The sequence below is a fragment of the Rhea pennata genome, chromosome 3 (assembly GCF_028389875.1).
Source record: "Rhea pennata isolate bPtePen1 chromosome 3, bPtePen1.pri, whole genome shotgun sequence".
Taxonomy (NCBI): domain Eukaryota; kingdom Metazoa; phylum Chordata; class Aves; order Rheiformes; family Rheidae; genus Rhea; species Rhea pennata.
The window spans coordinates 59,892,146-59,915,824 of record NC_084665.1 but is presented as its reverse complement, the minus strand read 5'-3'; the positions used below and the strand labels follow the sequence as shown (position 1 = coordinate 59,915,824).

Genomic DNA, 23,679 nt, shown 5'->3' with positions numbered 1-23,679 from the left:
AAAACTAGTATCTCTTGTAAGAAAAACCCCAGTGTACTTTGTCACATAACGTCCGTCTATGAATTTAATTGTGAAAATGTTCACAATTTTAGAGTGCCAAATAAAATATAATGTAATTATCCACAAGAAATGTGGTTGTGCTTCAAATATCTCTACTGCTTCCGCCCACAACTCAATCCTTAGTCGTCACAGAGTAGCCTTCCCAAATCCCATGGTTGTCTGCTGCTGTTTGCTCATTTTTGCATACTCCTCCCACTTCATTATGTTTTGACACATTCAGAATGAAATAAATTCTTGAGAGAAGAATTTAAACTCTTACTAAGGTATCTTCTCAAGGAGCACATTGTATATAGAACCAATGCAACTTTAAAGGATAAAAGGACAAAATAACCTAATTCAAATTTCTTATTCTGTAGTCTCTGAACAACCAGATTGTATGCATTAGCTTTAGAAATAGTGGTCAAAAAATACAGAAAAAAGGTAGGCGTGTGGGAGAGGGTAGTTGTCTCCTTCATGTCATAGACAAGACCTAATGATTCTAAGTATCTGCATACTTTATTAGTACTACTAAGCAAAGCTTTAAACCATAGTATTTCAAAAGTGTTTGAAATGAATGATTGAGAACCAGACACTTTATGAAAAGGATAACCAGCTGCCGGACATCTAAGTCTTGAAAACTCCTAGAGCCCCTCTAACAGTAATAGTTAACCATGGGAGCAACTCATCCAGCTGTCATTCTAGTCTGCCTGTATCCAAGGGCTTGCTGCAAAGAGGGGACTGAAACTGGGTAAGGTGTCCTGGCAGTGGAGACTCACTCTTTTCACACGCTTCTCTCACTGTATGTAGCCTGAGCAGCTACTCTTACGGAAATTGTAAATTTGAACTTTTTGAAACATACCGCACTTTCCCTCATGAGAAAACAAAAAAGTTGGCTGCAGTGGCTGGTTGGACAACACTGTTTTATGTAGGTGGCAGAAGCATTAAAGACTAGCAAGGGTATAAGGAAATTGTTCAGTGTTCCATTTCCTTTAAAACACATTAAAACATTTTTACTTTCAGATTAGAGATGCTGGAAACCCACAATAATAATCAGTTTTGAAATGCTCATTGCAAAGAACTTTGGTGAAGAAATTAAAAGATAGTGGAAATAGAAATTGGGGAAGTATTTTGTTATTTCAGTAGGTAACATTGTACCAACGAAAATATGCCAAATTTAGTATTTCAAACTTTTTAGAAGTTAATTGAGAACAGCAGTGTCAGGAGGACTGAAAATGCTACTGATGTTCCTACATTAGGAAAATTGATGATGATGATGGACTGCAGCTCTTTTGTGTGGGCTGTAGCCAACTACAGTCAAGACTGCACAAGGAATGGGAAGTCAGATGCAAGAGGACAGTATATCTGAGGTATCCACTTATCACTAGTGCTTTAAAAGGCTGAAGCCCTGAAGAGTTTTGAAATTTAACTCATGGCCTTTCCCCAGAAAGTGATACCTAGAAATAGGAATTCACAGGCCTATTTTATCTTGATCTGTTTTAAAAACAATCCAAACAAGCACCTAAAGCAGTTTAAGCATATCCCTCCTCTTTCTAGTAGCAATGATTAACTTGAAGAACATATTTTTAGTTAACTTCAAAAAAGTCTATTTATAAATATTAAGTGATACATTAACCACTTGACAAAGTTCAGTAGAAAAGATTATTCTGCTACTCACCATAGTAATAATCTTATTGTGGATCAAACAGAAAAGAAAACCTTGCCCTAGGTCAGCTGGAGCCCTGTATCTATACTACTCAAGACCAGTACACCCACTAGTAATTTGCAGATGCATCCATAATGCACAGCACTGCCTGGATCTGCCTGTACTCCCGGCGTTACTTCATAGCCTTGAGATGAAAAGTTCTGGCACATGGCTTTTCTAATCTAAAAGTTTTTTTGAAGTGCCAAAGTAATTAAGGTTGTGTCATAGCCCAACCAAACACTGTTTTCTACAGCATAAGGCTGAGAACAGTAAACTCTCAAGTAACAAAAGCCATCACAGACAAGACTGAACCTTTCATGAGTACATCACTTTTCCCACGTTATCCTCATTTTCATTCCTTAAACTGGGGAAAAAAAAATCAACTACTACTAACACACTAGTAAGCACTAAAAAAAATAAATAATAAAAAAAAAGTGCTGTGATTAGAATTGGTTTAAATTGGTTTGAAGTTTAAGAAAGTAAGATCCCTTCAGCTAAACAGTTGTTACCCTGGAAGGAGAGAAGAAACCTGCAGTTAACATACACTTTTCAAAGAGGGGAGAAAAAATTCTTTTATGAAGCACAGAATTTCTACAAAAAAACTTCGTAACAGTCCTGAGAAAAACATATCTTAAATGTAAATGAATTATGTTTTAGATATTCAGTGCAATTCACTCATTTTCACTTAGATTTCTCTATTTTTTCACTTACAGTAATGGTTGAAATTCACTTTCAGTAAATAGAAAAACTATTGTAAAGTCTGTGACACATCGTTTTAACTCTATTTTAATCCTGAATTACCTGGCAAGTCTACAAATTCTGCACTGCAGAAATTTATATCTAAATATAAAAATAACAGTAAAGCAATCCTTTTTCTAAGGAATTACCTGTTGACCCCTAGCCACATCTCTCTTCCCTGCCATTGAAAATGTCACATTGTCTAACACTATTCTAGAAATTGCAGAAGAATGGGAGAGAGGAGTTAAGAGAGAAGCTATAGCTGCTGACATGGAAGTACAGGGATCAGCAGGTCTTTGCATTAGGGGATGCAATCAAACACTGAATAGCAAACCATACGTAGTAACGGCATTTAAACTGTCAACTGTGAGTGAGTCAATGCTCCAGTAAGATAAATGGGGCTTCTTTATATCTTTTTATCTATTGTTCCATGTTTTGTTCAAATTCAGACAGTGTATTTGTTATATTGTGATCATGTTTTGAAGATATTCCTACCCTTTTCTTAATGAAACTGTAGAATTCTTGGTAATGGCTGTGTTTTAACACTGTTCTTTTATACCATAGTTGTGAGATCTCTTAACGCAATTGTTTTAGCTTTTAAGCCTAGACTTATACTGACAATTTTGCTTAATTTTACTTAAGAAATAAGATTTTAACTATCAAATGATATAAAAGTCTAGTGTAACCAGCCAAATATTTCATAGTAAGTTAAATGTAAAATCCTAACTTAATTTAGATGTTTAAATATTCACCCAATTTTCAGAGATGATGTGTACTTGAATCTGTAAGTTACTACACCCAAGCCTAACTTTAACACAGCCAGACTTTAGGACAAAACCCCAAAAGACGCTTCAGCTACAGGAACCCACAACTGAGGATGTATAGCGGGAGAAAGAGTCCATACTATGTTTTGACATGTACTTGCTTTGTATATCCTTTCATATGATACAGAGATCATAAACAGTGTGACTAAGCTTTCCAGGAGCTTCCACGAAAAGACTGTCGATAAACATACTTCAACAGTTTAACAATAATAAATGTTAATGTATTGTGTATCTTGCAGTATGCATTTCAAGTCTTTGCTGGATAATTACGGGAAGACAGCATGTATCAATTTAAAGCTATTTTATAAAATGTTTAGTAGATACCATTTCAAAAAAAAAAAAAAAAAAAAAAAAAAAAGAATGAGACCAAAAGAAAAACAACGAAATTTCCAATTTCCTGAGGAGCTCCTCTAAGAAAATATAATTTTCAAATAGATGCCTTTCTAAAAAGGCCAATCAGGCTGGTATAACACAATATGAGTTAAAATTTTTTGAGTTCTTCAGTAGTTCTTCAGTAGTCTTATTATCTTACGCATAAAAATGCTAGAAATGTTTTAAAAAACTGTTTTGGCATATTTGTTCTCTGTGGATTTATACTTGCTTGCTTTTGCCTCAGAAGATGAGACAGATTTAGAATGAGTTAGTTTTCTAAGTTGGGAAAAATGAAATCATTTTCAGGCATTTTTAGCTTAAATTTTGTCACTGTGAAAAAGAAAGTTTACATTATCTGGAAAAGGAAAATGCAAGACTTCTGTGCCATCACACTGCAACAGTGTTACACAGGATAACTCCTGAGGTCACTCTAATTTGTGCTTAGCTTCCTAAGTCGCATATAAACTGCAAAAAGCACTGACAGCCTAAGCTGCTAGAGGTGGTAGGAAAAGTACCATTTTAGTTATATTCTTGAACATGGTGGACTCAAACTATCATGACCCTATAAATATGTATTTTGGATAAAAGTTTTATCTGTCTTTTGCTTTTTTTATTTTTTTTTTAACATGTCATCCATTCTTATCTCTACCTAGTTCATATAGAAATGTAAGAGCTTTTCACTGGAAAATGAAAATTATTGAGGAGAGTTAAGCAGTGCATTCTAAAATGAAGAAAACTTTATTAACCTAAATATTACTTTTTCTTTAAATCATTTGAAGATTAAGCTACTTGAACAAATACAACCTTCCAAAAAAAACAATAGGCAGATGGAGAAAACAAGAATACATCATGGATTCTGAACAGAGAGCAGTGAACATGAATTACAGGGTTGCTCTACAAAGCTACATGCTGTATTGATGTAATTTACTCAGAAAGATTTTTGGAGAGACAAAAGTGAAAACCAGTGTGTTTAACTAGCTTTAAATTGCTTTCTTTCTTATTTTATGAATTTCTTACCATATGGTAGATGAGTATAGGGCTGCCCTACTTCACTTCAGACACATAGTACAAGCTACTCCCTCATACTCTTTTAACATTCTTAAAATAAGCTTTATACAGGACAGTCTGCTCAAATACTTACACAGGGAAAATAGAAACTGAAAGGAAAAAATAAGACAAAAAAATGAACAAAAAATGCCCTAGAAGGCTTCAGGCTTAAAAGCAGTAGAAATCAGACAATGAAGCTAGAACCAAATGATCTACTATCTGCTTTTCTAAAAGCTGTGGGAGAAGGAACTGGGATACACAAAAGAAAGGGTTTGAAATTCTGGATCCAGTAAAGCCAATGGCAACATCAACTGAAGCAGGATTTCACACACAGTTTTTACATTAAGGCTGACGAAGCATTATTTTGAATCTCTAGAAATAACATGAAAACAAATGTGATGTATTTCCTCAAAAGGATTGTATTTTCTACAGGCAGCAGAAAGCAAACTATATTTTAGCCATACAATATATGGGGTATGTTGAACCCTGGGACACTACTAAGCGGTGAAATACATTCTTCCTTTTAACTACTGAGATACTAAAAATTAACCAATAATTATCCCTGCACTAAGCAGACATTACTCAACAGTAAAGCTTTGGATTGTAGTTTACATAATTCAGTAACCTCCTTTTCTGTCTCCTAAGAGATTTCTCATATAGTTTTGTTCCAAACAACATCATTCCCAACATCTCAGTAGCTGTCTGTGCCTCTATACAGTGATGTACATGAACATGAAAGGTGAGTAAAAATGTAACAGATCAGACTATCCTCTAATCACTATTCAGATTAAAATAAAACCAATATTTAGATTGGGGAGAACTCAAACGGGGAAAATCAAATATTGGATTTTACACTGTTATCTCAGTTCAACACATTCTTCATAAACAAAATATTCTCTATCATCCTTCTACTTGACATCTTCTGTGTTCTGCAGTATCTACTACTTAAAAAATAACCAAGTACATATATTAACATTTTTATCAAGCTATTTTTTCCAAGAAACTTGTAGCTTTACAAATATTTACACATCTAGCTGAACCTTCCTGGTATTCATTTAGTGGTTTCTTTTCCACTTTTTTTTTTTTTTTTTTTTTTTTTTTTTAAGAAAAATGTTCAGGACTACTTAATATCTTTGGATGATTATTAATCAGAATGTGTGCATTAGCTTTTATCAAATCTAAAAAAAAGGATTTATCAATGTTTGTAATTGAATTTTTATTTGATTTCAAATTAGGTTAGCAAGCTGTTGTTTCTAAAACAACATTATCCACTGTGTGTATAAAGGTCCAATCTGTACAATATTCTCAAAGTGTGCTAAAATTTGCCATTTAATGCCTTTTTTTTCTATTTTTGATAGTAGTTTTGATCATGCTATAAGGATTGCAGATGTAAAGCACCTATGAAGTATACATACAAATTAAAAATTACAGTCAGGATGCAGACAAAACTTAAGACTACATTTCAATATTTTGTATAAATAAAATCCTTAACCTAATTACTTCAAAGTTGTCTATTCTAACAAAAATTATGGATTCCTCAGTCATTTTAAGAATGTCCAGAACTACATCCCATCAATTTCATACAATCTTTTTAATAAGGTAAAATTTTTCATCAACAAGAAATTTGAGAATATGCCATTAATTTTGCTTCTAATAAATAATAAAATTCAAAATGAATGAGCAAACATTCAAAATTGTTTTCAATATATGTTACGTAATTAGACCTCTTAATTACAGATAGTTTGATCAACAGGGTTCTCGATACTGAACTCCTTATGTTGGTCATAACATTGCACAAGTAAACCATGAATTTCAAGAGAAAGACTTTTGCCTTAGAATTAAATAATCCAATTATGTAATTCAACTGTTTAATTCAAATATGTTTCTTTGTGGTAGGAGGAATTCTGTGAGGGTGCTATTTGACAGAATAACATACTGCATTTATAGGACAATAAGTAAAAATTTAATATTCTAGTACAGTGGAATATCCTATATTGGAGTACAATTTTTATGAATGCTTGTAAAGTTAGGTCTCCATTTAATATTTACACAGTTACTACTGAAATGACAAAAAAATCTTTAAAAAAAAATCATTACACCCCAAATTACACTTCAAATTCTATAGACAAGGATTTGCTGATTTTAATCACATTTTTGCCTCATGCTTGTAATATATATTCCTTTTTAGAGGAAAGAAGTCAAGGCACTCTGAAAACAGTAATTCACTGCATTGCTGGAAGACGTCAGAAAGAGTATAAATTTAATTTTTCTTTTCTCTTGTTAACTGCAGTGACAACGGTATAGCTTGCTCTAGTTGGAAGAAAGTGAACAAATTTTAAAAGAAAACGTAAGTAGTTTTAAATTATTTGAGAGATTCCTTATTTACACTTTGATTCTTTTCTAGTGTTGCCAAAAAAATAAATAAAAGCTAGGCTACATTTCTCAGTTTGATGGATGCAACTATATTATAGTTCCTCCTTTAGTGTGAAAGCTGCATTCAGATCCAAATGGCCTACATGAATCTGATCTGTCTAGGTCTTAGTTAACAATTCTACATCCATTTGATATTCTTTACCTAGTGAAGATTTTTTGCACTGGCTTGCACACAGTTATAATACAGCTATGTTGATCTACATATTGTAGTACGTGAAGTTTGCCCTAGTTTTAGAAATACATCAAGTCATCTACCTTAAGGAGTCTCATAAGTTTTCTTCATTTCAACAAAAACCTTGAGATACGCTAGTGTGACCCCTTATATCCATTACAGCACAGATGCATACAAAAAAGCATTCAAGAGGAACATTTCAACATTAAAGCATTAACCAATCAGGAAGCAAAATTGTTAAACTAAATTATTTAAAGGTTGAAATACTCTCTGACCAGATTTTTTCTGTAAAGCACAAAATAGCTCCTTGACTAAGGGCATTAATATAGTTTTATCTAATAGGAGGAAAAGAGAACATTAGGCAAGCATTAGTGAGTTAACCGTTAAAAAAAGTAACAAAGTACAGAATAAGATTAGTAAACCAGTACCACTATCACTGCTGCTACATAAGTGTTGAAACATGCATTTTAAACTACTTTTTAAAAACTTCTTAAGAAGAGGAAATACACTCATCTTCAACTGCACTTAATTTTTAAGAGTACACACATCATTAGTCCTTTCCTTTTTTAATCTTCGTTATCAGAGCCAGTTATAAGATAAAATATTCCAAGACTGAGATGTTCAAGGAGACTACCCTTTTCCATGAAGTTTGTGTAAGATAGGAAAGAACATAAAAATTAAGGCTAATGCAATTTTACAGCTTACCAACTTTAGAACTGTTAGAAGACTCGTATCATCCTACCTCTGACAAGAAACACTGTTCAGATCATATATACTTTGCTATAAGCTACTACTTCTAAGGAGCTGTTACGCGCTCTCATTTTGGTAGCTCTACTTGACCTTTCTTGAGTATGAAATGTCATGTATGTATGTTAAAACAAGCTTCAAAATGTTTACTGAGTATCTAAAGAACTCTAGAACTTGTACAGGCTAAGCAGAGTGAAAACCACCACAAAGATGACCTTTCAGAGAAGAAATGTTAAGATACAAGACTAGTTACAATTGAGAAGTTCGTCCAGTAAGATACAATCTTTGCCACTGCAAGGTGTCTGCTGATGGAATATGGTAAAATGATATGACAGAAAGATGCTTTTGTCATTCTTGCTCAGGTAAGTATCTCCAAATTTATAAAACAAAGTAAAAGCTTAAAAATGCACCTTCTGTAGAAAAGCACAGAAAGATACTCTGCCTTCATCCCTTTAAATCAATCTCTCATCAGCAATAATTTGACTAAAACAGGTCCAAACATAATCCTCCACACAAGAAGCAAATGACTTCTCAGAACATTCTTACTTGTGTAAGCCAGTACTTTAAGGGAATACGTAACTACCATAAAATTCAAAGAATTAGCAGTAACTGTCAGCAGGGGAGGAGAGATCTTTTCATTATCTTAATTACCAGTAATGAAAAATTGTCCTAGTTATTCTTGGTGACTCCTGATATTCTGAATAGGTTATATCCATTCAGCTCTCATTATTAAAACAGAGAAGCCACTATTATTATATTGTTTTAAACGTGTTATTGGAAATATGAAGAAAGAAATTTGGGCTCCATTTTTTTCCAATTTCAGATTAAATGACCCAAAGATTTGAGAGTTAGTGGAGTATGAATCAAGAAAATGAGTACTTCAAGTGTTCAGAGCCATAGTGTATCCTTGCATGCATTCAAAACTGCTGATATAGTATTTTGGAGGAACTCGCTACAGTAAATTGGTTATTTTACAAATACTTTCTATAAACAATTTATTTGATAATTTTCCAACAACATTTAAGTAATGCCTACCCATGCCATGCTACAGGGTTGATTACAGTATTCTCATCACACCTTGACTTCATAAATAAGGTCTTTTAAATCACTGAAATGCCTTAAAGAGTGCTATACTGTTCTACTAAAATAATTTAACAGAACCTATTCCCTTGAGTTTGTAGTAATAATGTGAGACACTACATAAAAAAAAGAAAGCATCCTAATACTTTGCAGAAGAAATTGCTCCAGCAAAGAAGTCAAGTCATTATAGCAAACAACAGCTACATTTCATCTTTGTAACGTATACGGACACAGTATTCTGCTCAAGAACAGTACTGCGAGAAATCAAAAATGACAGGCTGCTTAAAACAACTCGCTAATGGGTACAGTTTTTCAATAAACGTGTATGCCTAATACATTGTTTGATTGTCTGTAAAGTTACCCGCAGTATTTTTCAATATACATATTGCTTATGTAAATAAAAACATGGACAAAACATTACGGATTAGTTTTTTTAGTTGCTGGAATCGACAGTTAGCTTTCATCTCATCACTAGAGGAAGCTTTAAACCGGCCAGAATGGCTGCCCAAATGTCTGTGCCCTGTCTTCTTTCTGCCCCATTCTCACCCTTTCCTTTATATCAGCAAAAACTAAATTCCTGTACTGTGAAATGCATAAAGCAATTAATCTGGCTGGATACTTGTACAGTTCTTTTCAGTGCAAGTGTTGGCTTGTGATGACTTCATCTACAGTGAGAGAGGACAGTTTTCACTTAAATTCTGAAAGACTTAAAATTTTCACTTACAAGATGAAGAAAACATACCCTATCATTAATATTTTGTCCCTTCTGAATACCTCTCTTTGGTAATACTTGTCTGCATCCTATATTAATAAAGTGAGAAATGGAACAGTCCTAGCTCTAAACACAATGAAACTAAAGACTGTAAAATAAACTTTCAGTTTATGAAAAAAATAAAATAGCTATTGGAAATTGATGGTATAACACACATACTAAGTACAGTAGCCAATTTATTAATGTTTGAAAGATACTACCAAAGATGAAAAATCATTAAATAATACATTGTTTTATAGCACTATCAACTGCATTATTTTAACCTCTCTCACTTGATAATTTACCTGCACCATCATACTCCGAGAAATATGGCATAACACAAGTCCCAGTTTAGAAAAATGCAAAACAGATTAACTTTTAGTTTAAAAAAATACTTAAAATTTTTGAAAAGAAAAGCTACTGTCAATATTCGTGTTTAATTTTGAGTATTTACATGGTCTGTTTCTGAAATCTTTTCAATCTGCAATATTAAATGAAATAATATAATCATTTAATTTCATAAAAAAATTTTACAGCTATTTTGTGTGTTTGAACTTTCACAACTACATATGCCTGACCAGAGTACTATTGCTAGGTGCAGCATCATCAGTCAAGTTCTCTGATCCACAGAGTCTGCAGATGAAGGTACTTTTGCCTTAAATATTGTTCATCTCAATTCCTGAGACACGTTCTGGTAATAAGCATGTCAGCAAGGTCTATTACAAAGCAATAATTTTTAACAAACATCTCATGACATCCTAATGACTACTTGTACAGCAGACAAAGAAGCATTTGTGTCCACTCTTTTGAAAGTCTATCTTCATTAAGCTGACAGTTTCTTTGCTATCCAGAATAAAAGTCCTAATAATTTTAAAACTGAAACATGACACAAAAGGAAAAAATACCGCTCTGCCCCTTCCCCGCCAAGAGGAAGGGCAACAAATACTTGACTCTATGTTTAAGGCATGCTTATGCATTACATTCACATGATATCCTCATATTTTCATCCCTTTGGGGGAAGTGGAAGAGGAATTTAAACTTGCTTGTTCCGGCTTTAATGAGTTTAAAAATCTAATCTGAGCTAAAAATGTTCCTACCACCAGTAGGGCACCGATTTAACAGAATCTATTCTTTGCCTATTAAGCAAGAGGAGAAAAAAAAAAAAAAAAAAAACAGATCTCCAAAACTCAGTGAAAGGATACTTTCACACATGGAATTTTAACAGAAGTTATGTTGAAAAAAGTTGGTGGAATGCACTCAACTAGACAAATTGAAAATCTTACATTGCCACATAGCCAAATCTTTCAATACCAATTTAAAGGATACACAAGCAGCAAAATAAATGAAACATGAGAGAATAGCGTTACTAATTTACCTAAGCAGCCAATTCATCTCAACGATTTAGCAAGAGGTTCTATTTCAATATGAAGCCACCAAAACAAAGCTCCCCTTATTTCTGTTAAAAACATGTAGGCTTTTTTAAACCAACAACAGCTTTTCACTTTTCGTGCAACAATTCTGGTCTTTGGAGAGTCACTGAAAACAAATAACCACAAAATACTTTAAAGCTACCACTACCTACGCAGAATACCAAATATATTACAGAATAAGACAATGCAAATACTTGCTTAAATTTTGGCTTCATGCATAACTGCATTTTCAAAAAGTAACCAAAAATCCTACTGTATATTTTTACAGTATGTTATGTTCCACCTTCTAGAAGTAGTAAGAACACATTTAACTATGAACATGAGAAGATAAACACGACACATTGTAGTCAAATAAATGTTTTTATCTTACTACCTAAAGAAGGTGAAAGGTAAATTTTTATAATCTAATTTCACTTCAACTTTATTAAACTGTCTACATTATTCTGTGAGTGGGTGCACATGCACAGGCACACACAGAAATAGTGATATCTACATACAGTTTACACAAATATTTACATACATATGTTATATACATCAACTAATACGACTGCATGATTTTCAATGTAAAAAGCATAGGCTTCCTTCTTGCACATGTAACTGTTGCATTGGTCTTACAAAGTAATATAAACCTTTTGCAACAACTGTCTAGGCACATATCATAGCTGATTCCAAGTTTTTATAGCTTGCAGTTTTTTTAAAAAAAATACAATACCTAGAACACTGTTATCAAACAAATATGCTTTATTGGCATCTAAAAACAAAATGCACCCAACATTAAAATGTACTTTTTCATTTTTTTTAAACCCACTGCAGTACGAGGAACAAATCACAAACACTTACTTTAGAGAAAACAGAGACTATAGTGTAGATTTTACAAAATCACTTTTAATCTCTGTGTTATGCTCCTTAAATGACATGGGCCACTTCTTTTTCTGCCAAATTGTAGGAACATAAAATATCACAGCTTTGTCTATACTTTAAAATTCTGCAGCAGCCTAAAAACACGGACAAGATACACCAGCACCTGTTTTCAAGTATAACAATTTCGATAGCCAACCTAAGGGAAGTATCTAAAAAATTCCATTTTCTTCCATAGGAAGTCTTTGTTTGACAAGCTGTTGTTTTATCTTTGTGAAATTAAAAGCGAGTGGGGGCAAGTTTATGCTTTACCAGAGAAATAAAAAAATGTTTACCTACCATGTTCAAATTAAGAACAGTATTCTATACAAGTCAGTTGTACAGTTATTTAAGTGAAAGATGAACATGAACATCAGATTAACTTAATTCTGGCAGACAAAAACGAACTGCTACGGTCCAGTCAGCCATTTATCTATTACAGAGAGATGACAACTTTACAAAAGGTATCTTTTACCTACTGAGTGATGATTATGTCCCCTCAGTTTCTGTGCTTTCTACCACTGGTTCACTTTCTATATCAGCTTCTGTGTCACTCTTCTCTTTGTTTACCTCGCTGGAAGATGTCAGTTTTTCATAAAGTTCTGGATCGTCCTGCACCTGCGCAGTTGGTGGCTGACTTTCTGTCTCTGTATTTTCACCATTTACCTGGGGCATATTATCAGCTTTGCGTTGTGAACTGGCCCCATCAAAATATTCAAAAACCCTCGGATGTGGAGGGGGGATCCAGTTGTTTGACATTCTGTCTCTTCCAAACCTGTTTCCGTTAATTTCTCTGCAAAAATTAAAATCTCTGTCATCTCTATCCCTCTGTCTTTCCCAGGGTCTTCTGCGGTCATCAAAATCTCTGTGAGCATCCTGTTCATATCCTCTGTTCCAATTGGGACCACCTCTATTGTCAAACCTATAGTTTATATGCCGAAACCTCTCTCTGTCTTCATGGAAGCCTTTAGGGCCACCATATATAGGGAAGGTATGGTGCTCTCTTTCATCGTAATCTCCTCTCTGTCCCCAGTGCTTCTCTGAATTGAAACCAAAATGCTCCCTTCGACCAAGATTATCTATACCTGGTCTTCCAAAATTCTCTCTCATGTCTACATGTGGTCTGGCAAAATGTTCTCTTCCATCCACTGGAGGTCTTCCTAAACCTTCTCTTGGATCAACAGGTGGTCGTCCAACAGAATCTCTGACATCCACTGGAGATGGTCTATTAAGATTATCTCTGTTTTCTACTGGAGGAAAGCGATAATCTCTGTCTCCTTCCTGTTGAATGTTATCGCCTCCAAGCGGGAGTCTTTTCTCTGAATTAGAAATGCCATCAATATTTTGTCTTCCTGGTGTTCCAAAAGGTCTTTCTGTTTGATTAAAAATATCTCCTGGGGGAAAAGGGCCTCGAGGTGGTGGGTGAAGAGACGGATCAAGGATTGCTGGAGGAGGAATACTGCGCTGTGGTGGTATTCCAGGCTGCATTAATGGAAACCTTGGTCCAGGTGAATGGGGCATTAGGCCTGGACGGATATCCAAAATAGGCATTCCTGGCATCCTTTGATTGCTAATATTTAAATGAGCCATATTTTGAACACCAGCTGGATGCTGCATTGCCATAAGTCCAGAACTATTTGAAATATTTGGTGGTGGCACTCCCATAAGTCCAGAACTACTTGAAACATTGGGTGGTGGCATTATGAGAAGCCCAGAGCTGCTGGAAACACTGGGTGGCTGTACTCCTACCAGAAGTCCTGAACTGCTTGAGACAACAGGTGGCTGCATTCCCGTCAAAAGCCCAGGGCTGCTTGAGACACTGGGTGGATGCACTCCAGATAGAAGCCCTGAACTACTTGAGACATTTGGTGGTGGCACTCCAGCCATAAGTCCAGAGCTATTTGAGACGCTGGTTGGCTGAACTCCACCTGTAAGAGAAGAGCTACTGGAGACGTTGGGTAGCTGCACTCCTCCTGCAAGACCAGGACTGCTTGAAACAGCTGGTGGTTGCACTCCTCCCACAAGCCCAGAGCTGCTTGAGACATTTGGTGGCTGTACTCCCCCTGCAAGTCCAGAGCTACTTGAGACACTGGGTGGCTGCCCTTCTCCAGTAAGCCCAGAACTGCTTGAAACGGTGGGTGGCTGCACTCCTCCAACCAGTCCAGAACTACTTGAGACATCATTTTGCACTAAAATGCAGCAACAAGAAGAACAGTTAACAGAAATTACCAATGTAACACAGAGCATCCAAAGCAAAGTTGCAGCTTAATCCATTATTCAATTAACCCAGTTAGTGACGAAACAGACAAGATCTGTCACTGTTTCTGTATAATGAACATACACCATTTTAATTACATACATGATAAATGGACAGTAAGCCACTATGTCTACACAGTAAAGAATGTAGAGCAGCTTAAAAATGACAGATCTCACAACCATCACTCAATTTGTGAAAGTGTCAAAATCTTTGAAATAATTCTATAAATATTACACTATTCTACCCCTCTCCTACTCCCTTCTACTGCCACATGCAGAAAGAATGCACTTCTTAAAAGTATTCTTAAAAGGCTCCCAGTGGTTCAGCTGTACAAGTCTACAAAGACTTGCCTCCTGAGCATGAGATGCCAGAAATCAACCATCAGATGCTGATAAAGGTGATTCCCATCACTCCTTCATCTTTAATTGAAAATGAAAACTGGCCTAAAACTTCCTATTCTGTGGTTATTAGTGCAGTGGAATAGGATCTGCATAAAAATTCAAAGGTATAATGTCTCTTGTATGTGAAAATATCGGACAATAAAAACATTTCTTACCAGATCTATTGTTTTCACTGGAAGAAATTTGAAGTTCTGTAAGATGTGAGCCTTTTTCATCTGATTCTGGTTTGTTGCTTGGAAGAGGATTAAAAATACTTCCCGTAGATAATGTTGGAGTGGCTATATTGCTACCAACTGTGCCAACTGGTAGAACAAGGCTAGTAAAAGGAACATCTTTCATTGCCTCTTGTGTAATTGGTAATGGAGGCTGCACTAATGCTGCAGAGAAATAACAGAAGTGTATCACTATAAGCATACTTTCAGCCTTTTAGTTCAGTTTGGCAAAGGTCAAGCTGTCAGATCACATAATCAAAAAAATTACTATTTTAATTAATATTTAATTAATAAGTTACTGTTTAAGAAACTGTTTTAATTACAAGATTTATGATGTTTCTGATAATACTTTTTATTCTCAATCAGTACATTAGCAATTATTTTGTAGCAACCATGAACTGCAGGCAACCTAAGCAATAAGTATTTTTTAGCAGACATTTTAAAATATTGAAGGGATACAGTCAAAAGACTGAAATAAAATAAATTATTATAAGTTACTCAGCAACACCAAATAGCTCAAGTAACAAAAACACCAGAGTATGTATACAACCAGGTTCAAATATTAAATCATGAATATGAATAAAAAATAATACAGTTGTCATAATTTTTTTCAACTGCTTTATGGTAAGTATTATTTTTCAGTCAACTTGAAAGGCTCTGTAAATCTTTTTCTCAGTATCTACTTAATACAGATAACTAATAACCTGTACTTTACTATTTTCCGTTAGATAGAATTAACATTTGATTAATTAACAAGTAGTACATCAAACAATTAAGCTTTTCATGACATATAACAATCATTAGAACAACTAAACTTACGTGTTGGAACCACCGGTGGGACAACCGGTGGTGGGACAACAGGTGGTGGGACAACAGGTGGGACTGGGGGAGGCATAAAACCTATATGGAAAAAATTACATTTTTACTATGGAAAGAAAGTAAAATTATACTTTTAAAATCTCACTAACAGCACTCATCCTGAAATGTTGCCTCAACATTCTTCTTTCAGTTCCACATTTTCCAATAACAAAAGAGTAATGTTGAGAATTTTTTCTTTTTGTTTAATTTTTACCAAAGATCAAAAAGAATTCAGCTTTAATGCTCTCCACTGAATGCACTGATAGGAAATAATATCAAGTTAGGCATAAGAAATTCTATACTAGGTTTAATTAGAGATTCAAAGGTCAACTCACTCCAATAGCAAACAACAGCTGATAGAAAAGTATACGAAGCATGATATTACATAGACCACACAAAATTTCAACTTTATTTTTACTAACCTACCTGGAGGTGGCTGTGAAGGGTTGAAACTTGCTCGCAAGAAGGGCGGAGGAGGAATTGCGCTATAACCAGGAGGAGGGACAGACATTGTGACAGGAAACGCAGGTGGAACTAAGCTAACAGCAGGCACAGCTGGAGCTACTGGAATCTTTTTTGATGAGAAAAAAAACAAATAAACAAACAGGTAACTTCAATACTTACAGTATTCAATGACACTGAAAGAGGGATAAACTGACTCAACTGTAATTCTGGTAAGCAGTGAATGTACCAAAGGCTTTGGATGTATTCTACAGACATAGAAGTATGAGATGGCATTCTGGAATAATATCTACTCTACAGATAAACAAGAATCCTGGAAGAAGAATTCCTAAATTCTAAACAGAATTGAAAATACATGGTTAGATACTGTAATTATTCAACAACAAAAAAATGGGAGACAACCTATGGGAGACACAGGAATACAAATAGGAAGAGAGAAAGAAAAGGAAGAAAAATATAGATAAAAAGGCAATTTAAGAGCACTTAAGGACAATGATTCCATTTCCATTAGAAAAATTCTCGTATTTTAGAACAGTACTGGAAACTTGAGAGCTTAGTTTCAGGTCAATAAACCTGATGAAACCCTGAAAATGATCTCGTATTTCTCAAACCTCTATTTTGAGTTATGCCTTTTGATTCAATGCAGAATGTTAAGAGTAATAAGCAGCAAATTAAAAGATTAAATATATATATATTTAAGTATATACTGATCACAGTGTATGCTAGGGGACCATATAAAATAAAAAGACCAACTTTTTTGAGAAGAAAGCTCAAACTTCCACAAAGGACATGCAAAAATATTACCTTTCATACTAATTTTAATGACAGCTCAAGCATGAATTAGAATACAAATTTAAAAAAATATATATATTCAGCAGCTGCTTTTCATTTTGCAATTTCATTTGGTCATAATAAAAAGGATTTGAAGATTTTGACAAAAAGCATCTGAATACATATTTGATAAACATGTACAGTGTGGTATACTTGAGGAAAAATACACTACGTTCCTCCAGCCTTTCACCATACTTTATTACTGATTAGAAGTTAATAAAAATTCTGTTTTATCAGAAAGAAGAAAATGTAGCAGAAAGTCAGACTCTCATGAATTACTCCATATACCATATTTCAACAGCATACTCCTTTGAATAACAACTCTTTTAAAGATAAGGTTCTCCCTATGAAATTCTGCCTAAAATTACTGACAAAGTAATCCAAACTTTTATTCAAACCTGATACATATGGGGAAATGCAAATAGGTAATATGCAGAAGTGAAAATAACACTGAGTTGCTTACTATACAGAAAGATGCTCTGGTGGTTTGCTCACTATAGTTTCTCTTTAAAAAACTAAGGTGCCAGCACTTTTAGTATTCATTCCATCATCAGCATTTAAGTCCTTATTAGAGAGCCTACTGAAGTTTGGAATACTTTGTGCTAAAGCATGAGATTAAGGACTCTGCTAAACCATGCAACTGAATCTTCCCTAAAGTATTTCAGAGATAAATACATATCTAACTCAGCAGCTTATCTGTATTGAATAAAAACTTCCCTCTCAGATCTGTGGAGGTTTTGTAAACCCAAACGTTAATACAAACCTGCAGCATAGTGACTGGTTGCGTGTAAGCCTCTGTCTGCGTTGTAATAACTGTGCTCTTATCAACTGCAGTACTCTGCGTAGTTTGAATATTTTCTTTAGCAGCTTCTGAGCTTCTGGCTGTTTCCCATTCTTAAAAAAGGTATGTTTTTATATAAAAAGATAATTAAGGTGTTATTTTGGTTCACACACTAAAAAATCCTCTTGTATCTTAAATAGCAAATTTTAAACTGCTATCTAGAGTCATTACAAATGATCTCCAAAATTATTATTAAAACACCAAGTGAAATTATAGTTTTTTTAAAATAATATAAAAAACTAATCACCTGCAATATATTTTTAACTATGCCTATAAACAAATTGAATTTTTAAAACATGCCAAGCTTTTTCAGCAATCGTTCTGTAATTGGTAACATAATCTATGTTCCACTTTTCTACATGCTGCTATTCACAACACACCTATGTTAACACTGCCTAGCTTATAAAGAGAGGATCCTCATTTGAAACAAAACATTCATCAAATTTCTTCCTTTCTCCTCTTCCTCAGAATCACTTCCATCAACACAAGGAAAAAAGTTTTGCATTTGAAGTATAATATAATTTATTCAAGAAGTGTAATATAACTTATTCAATGTAATATAACATTCAATAATGTTTCACATTTCAATTCTTCTGGCATTTATATACAATTTTTACTTAAAATAATGGGTGCATTTTGAACCGAAAAATTACTGTCTCTAGTATAAAACTGGATTAATTCACTGTCACATTCTGTAAAGAGTCCAGTCATTTGATGCATTTACAAGCTAGGACCATTTCAAGAAAAAAACTCGTAAATTTTTTCACAAACCTGACAAACCTCTCTCAATTGAGCTATGGTTTTGGGAAAAGATCTGACATTATCTACTTCTTGTCTCTTTGGCTTTAGGGAAAAAATACATAAAGGTTCAGCTAACTGACACCTATCTGGACAAGTACCAACTCCAACTTAAGTCTTACACCTGAGTATAAGATTTTTCACAGTCACAACCTGTTCCTAAATTTTATACAAATTAGTATTTCACATACTTGGAAACCAGTATGCAGAAAATTCAGAACTACTTTTAAAAATGCTGATCTTTACTGTCTTGCTTAAATTCATCCTCCTGACAACTGAAAACACTGCCATGACAATGAGTTAGTTATTCATCTACAAAGACCATCTAGGTATCACGATATCAGTGCCATTTATATCATAAACAAGTAGATAGTAAAATTAATGTAAATTGAAAAGAGTTTGTATTATCTAAAATAGTAAACTTCTGAGGAGTGGCAATTTTCAGGGGAAAAAAAACATTTTCTAATTATTACAATCATCTCCATACCAGTATTTACTGTCTCCTGGTCAATCATACCACCTTCAGCAAAGCCATCCAAATCATCCAATTTTACTTTCTCCCAAGGGATATATGAAACTCCCAGATCCACATCCCAGAACTGCTTATACTCTGTTTTCACACCTTTATTTAAAGCCCAGGCAATCTGAAAACAAAACCCAACCAGATAATCTAGTTAAACCAAAAATCCAATAAACAGAACATTTAAGATAATTTCCTTCATATGTCTGCCACTTAAGATCAGTCTTGAATGTCTACTTGTTGAAGTTTTTAAAATAATTAGCAGAAAGTTGACTAGGCCTCTGCAATGAAAGGCATGTAGAAGATTGATTACATTAAAAAGCTTAATTTTGTTCTACGTTAATACTAATAGACATATGCAGAAATTAAAAGCACAGTATCTCTAGGACTTGTCCTAAAGCATCACAGGAAGTAGAAAAACTACAGATCTGCTCAGCTTTTAAACTACTTATCTCTGTAAGAATACTCCCAAATGTAGTATCAAGTGATTCATATGGTCGGGTACCGACTTAGGCTGTTTACAGTCTTGAATTCTAATTATCAGCATATATATATATAATGTATTTTCCAAGTACTTCCTAAGCAACAAGTTATAATATAATTTGCCTGGAAAACCTGCATTTTACAGGGAGAGGAAAGAAAATAACCTACCTCTTATTGCTTCATTTTCCTTTTTCATTTCATGCATCTGAACCAAAAGCTTTCAAGTGATGAATCAACATACTAAAAATTATTGTATTTGAAATAGAACAGCATTCATAGATTAAAATAAACTTACTTTAATAATTTTAGATCCAATTTTATAGGACCCAGAACTAAGTTTCTGAAGAGCACGATACGCATCTTGTCTATGAACCATGCAGACATAAGCACAACCTCTTGGGGGAATCATCTGTGAAAAAAAGCAATGGTCTTAAAAAGTAGGAAAAACAGTGACATATCAACAGTAAATGAATGCTAATATTAAATACTACTACTACTATTAATTTTGAGCATTATCAAAACTTGAGAGTGACACTGGCAAAGTATTCCAATTATAACATTTCTAAGATGAAGAAGCAGGTCGAAGAGCAAGCGCTAAAGATGGAACAGAAGCAGGCTAAACTGGGAGCTATAACAACTTCAGAAAATGAGAGGTTCCTACCTCTTCTCAAGCTCTGAATTACTGAGAGCTGAGTAACAATCTTGCACAGCAGTGCAATACTAGTGATTAAAAGTAACTTGGTGTTTTTGAGGGGCAGAGACCTCATCCTGAAGCTTGATTCCTACTAGCTTTAATGTTTAATTTAGGAAAGAAAAATACAGTGTGGCATATAATATTACATATAGTGTTAAACAGTAACATACTGAACAACAGAAATATTTAAGATGACTAATTTTAATACAGTTGTTATAAAAATAAGATTACACAGCAACATTATCCTAGCTAACTGAAGTTTTGTGGAATGCCTAGGATAAGATACTTATAGCATGGTTTGTCTCTGAAATGTGGTAAGTGCTGGGACATGCACTTGTTGCTAATTTCTTTTGAAATTTGTTCATATTTAAGATATCTTACTTAAATGCTAATCCTTGCAAATCAAAATGAGACTTTAATGACAAGCTATAGGCTTTTTAACTCGTAAAACATCCTGCAATGCCATAAAAAATATTCTTGACCAGTTACGTATCTCATATGAAAAATAATGAAAAACATCTGAAATCTGAAATGAATGAAATTGTATGAAAAGCACTGTAAAAGCACTAGAGTTGGAACAATGCAGATTCCTCCCATGTAGATATGCTATTCTAGGAGAAAAAGACTTTTCTCTCAAACTACAGTCAACACTGAAGTATGACTCTAAATGACGCAATAATCATGAGAAATATGTTGCCTACTAACCTGTACCTTTTTTATCATCATATTTTCAAATGAATATTTGTTTTTACTAAATTTCCTCTGTTTTTTCTAAATATTTTATCCACATTGACTCCACTTACGCACTCTTCTGTATGGGATGTAACCAAAACAATATGGACACAAGTCAGTCTGTGTCCATTAGCCCAGCAAAGTGAAACCTGCCACAGTGCTTCATCACAAAAAGAGAAAAGACATAACCCTGTATTTGTTAAGAACTGATTTTAAAATTTTATTACCCAATTTTATAGTTAGTACTTTGAAAGAGTCTTTTTACTATGAAATGCAATACTTAAACTATTTTAAAAGTCAGTACATGGAAATCAACAAGAAAACATCATAGCTATAGCTTCTAAACAGTGACACGTTACTCTTCTAAATACAACTTTCAGCTGCCTAAAGGAATTTTGAGGCATAAGCCAGTTTAAATTGCTAGTATGTGATCCTTGAAAATGGACTCACTTACATTAATAGATTCTATTTGTCCAAATTCTTCAAACAAATTGGTTAAATCCTGTTGTGTAGCCTTCTTGTCTACTTGACCTACCCAAAGAGTAGTACTGCAAACTGTGAAGAGAAACATTCATATTAATTAAAAAAACAAATTTTTGCTTATATAATAATTTTTAGCATGGATTTAAAACACTCTATAATAAACAGAGAAATCACTCATCAAAAGTAGGAACTGTAACACTACAGAGATCAAGTGAATTAACAAAAAGGTTAAAAGACACTATATGGGTATTTAATAGCAAATTTAATATTTGCTTCACCCCCCCCAATCAAAACCATTCCTTTAACAGAGATGAAAAAAAAAATTATAGCTTATTATAGCTATGGTAAAATGCAAAAGTAATACTTATAAAAAAAACATTTCCATTCAATGTTCTATAAAAGATGTCTGTAGGATTTAAAGTCAGATTTAGCAAAGTAAGACTAAATTCTAAGGGGCTAAATATGTAGTTTTAAACAAATATGTATTATAAAGGGAACTTAACTACAGTACTGTGCACTACATTGCCACCTGGAAAAAAATGGAAGCTGTACTTTTACTTTACTTTGGGTAATACATAATATTTTTGCTGCAGCTATGTTAACCACAATGCTTTCTAGCATCGTCCATTTGTATAAAAAAGCACTGTAGAGTTCCACAACAAATACATGTTAAAGATGCCTGTTCAAGTGGTTTTTGCTGATATTCTTTTAAATTGTCATATAAATTATTATAGTCCCTTTCTTTCTCCCCGCAAAATTCATGAGATGAGTTTTCCATGTATATAACAACAATCTGGAAACACATAAACTTGCTTGAGGCCCACCACTTAGCTGAAGACATCCATGATTAAGGTTTAATGACTGGCCTATTCAGCAAACTATCCAACATTTGTACTGTACACTTTAACCTAAATTTTATCAGCATACCAATATTCAAATCAAGCTCTGATCATCTTCAAAGGTACCATAAAAGCAAGCATTAAAGATAAAGCAGATTGTAACTCAGGCACAGCTATTGCTACTCTTTCTTTAGAAGTAAAATCATCAGCAGAACAGTATGATAATTGCTTTCATCTAAGATTTATTGCTGTATCTGTGTAAGATGTAAAAAATGCACTAGTTACAAAACTGTTAAGTAAAATTTTGGTTGTTTAAATAACGTACGTAACAGTACTCAATCTAAATTTTGGGGTTTTTTCAATCAAAAGATAAAGTCTTTTCCCTTAATTTTTCCTCAAATTTTATTCCCTAGATTATTTTAATAATTCCCTAAATTTTTAAAACAGTAAGCATCTAGTACTTACCACTTAGTGTTTTTGACCGTATAGGAGGTAGTCCCTTTTTCTGACGTTCCTTTTCCCTTTCCCTAGCCCTTCTTTCACTGGAGTATGATCGAGATGACTTTCTCTTCCTTTCTCTTGATCTTGAGCGTGAACGTTTTCTGTGTTTACGCTTACGAGAACCAGATCGTGATCTAGATCTTCGTTTTCTTGGTGACCTACAAAATACTTAAATTTAGTATGTTGAGTTTGAGGAAAAAAATTACTAATTGCTGTTTTCTCTTAACCACATATTTAAAGTATGATACAGACATTTCCTTAATGTTTACTCAAAATTTTTCAGGAATTAAACTTACTGTCATTACTGTGAGGAACAGAACATATAACCTGAGCTCACGGTTTCTGTTTTTCTAGCATAGAGAACCTGTCCAACTGGTTAGCTTTAGTTAGTTATATTTGTTATTTGAGTAAGTCTTAAAAATTGAAGTAGGTCATAGGTATGCAAAACAAACTGCCATACAAAAAGTCTTCACTTAGTGTACTACTTTCTGTTCATTGGCAAAACTGCTCATGACAGTTCTGCAAAATACAAAAT

At 33.9% G+C, this 23,679-nt stretch overlaps 1 protein-coding gene across 4 annotated transcripts in view; it reads right to left on the bottom strand.

Moving 5' to 3' along the window:
• SCAF8 (SR-related CTD associated factor 8) overlaps window positions 1-23,679 on the bottom strand; it is a 96,093-nt gene that overhangs the window by 27,528 nt on the left and 44,886 nt on the right. For 3 of the 4 annotated variants that reach the window (XM_062572404.1, XM_062572406.1, XM_062572407.1), the window contains 9 exons: window positions 23,109-23,302; window positions 21,776-21,876; window positions 20,191-20,304; window positions 19,380-19,536; window positions 18,017-18,147; window positions 16,387-16,531; window positions 15,922-16,002; window positions 15,046-15,267; window positions 12,059-14,421 (listed from right to left, as the gene is read on the bottom strand). In XM_062572404.1, coding sequence (XP_062428388.1) covers window positions 12,722-14,421; window positions 15,046-15,267; window positions 15,922-16,002; window positions 16,387-16,531; window positions 18,017-18,147; window positions 19,380-19,536; window positions 20,191-20,304; window positions 21,776-21,876; window positions 23,109-23,302 — 2,845 coding nt within the window. In that variant the 3' untranslated portion in view covers window positions 12,059-12,721. Of the gene's footprint in view, window positions 1-12,058; window positions 14,422-15,045; window positions 15,268-15,921; window positions 16,003-16,386; window positions 16,532-18,016; window positions 18,148-19,379; window positions 19,537-20,190; window positions 20,305-21,775; window positions 21,877-23,108; window positions 23,303-23,679 lie in introns of those variants that run through there. The other variant, XM_062572405.1, reaches the window with a different exon arrangement.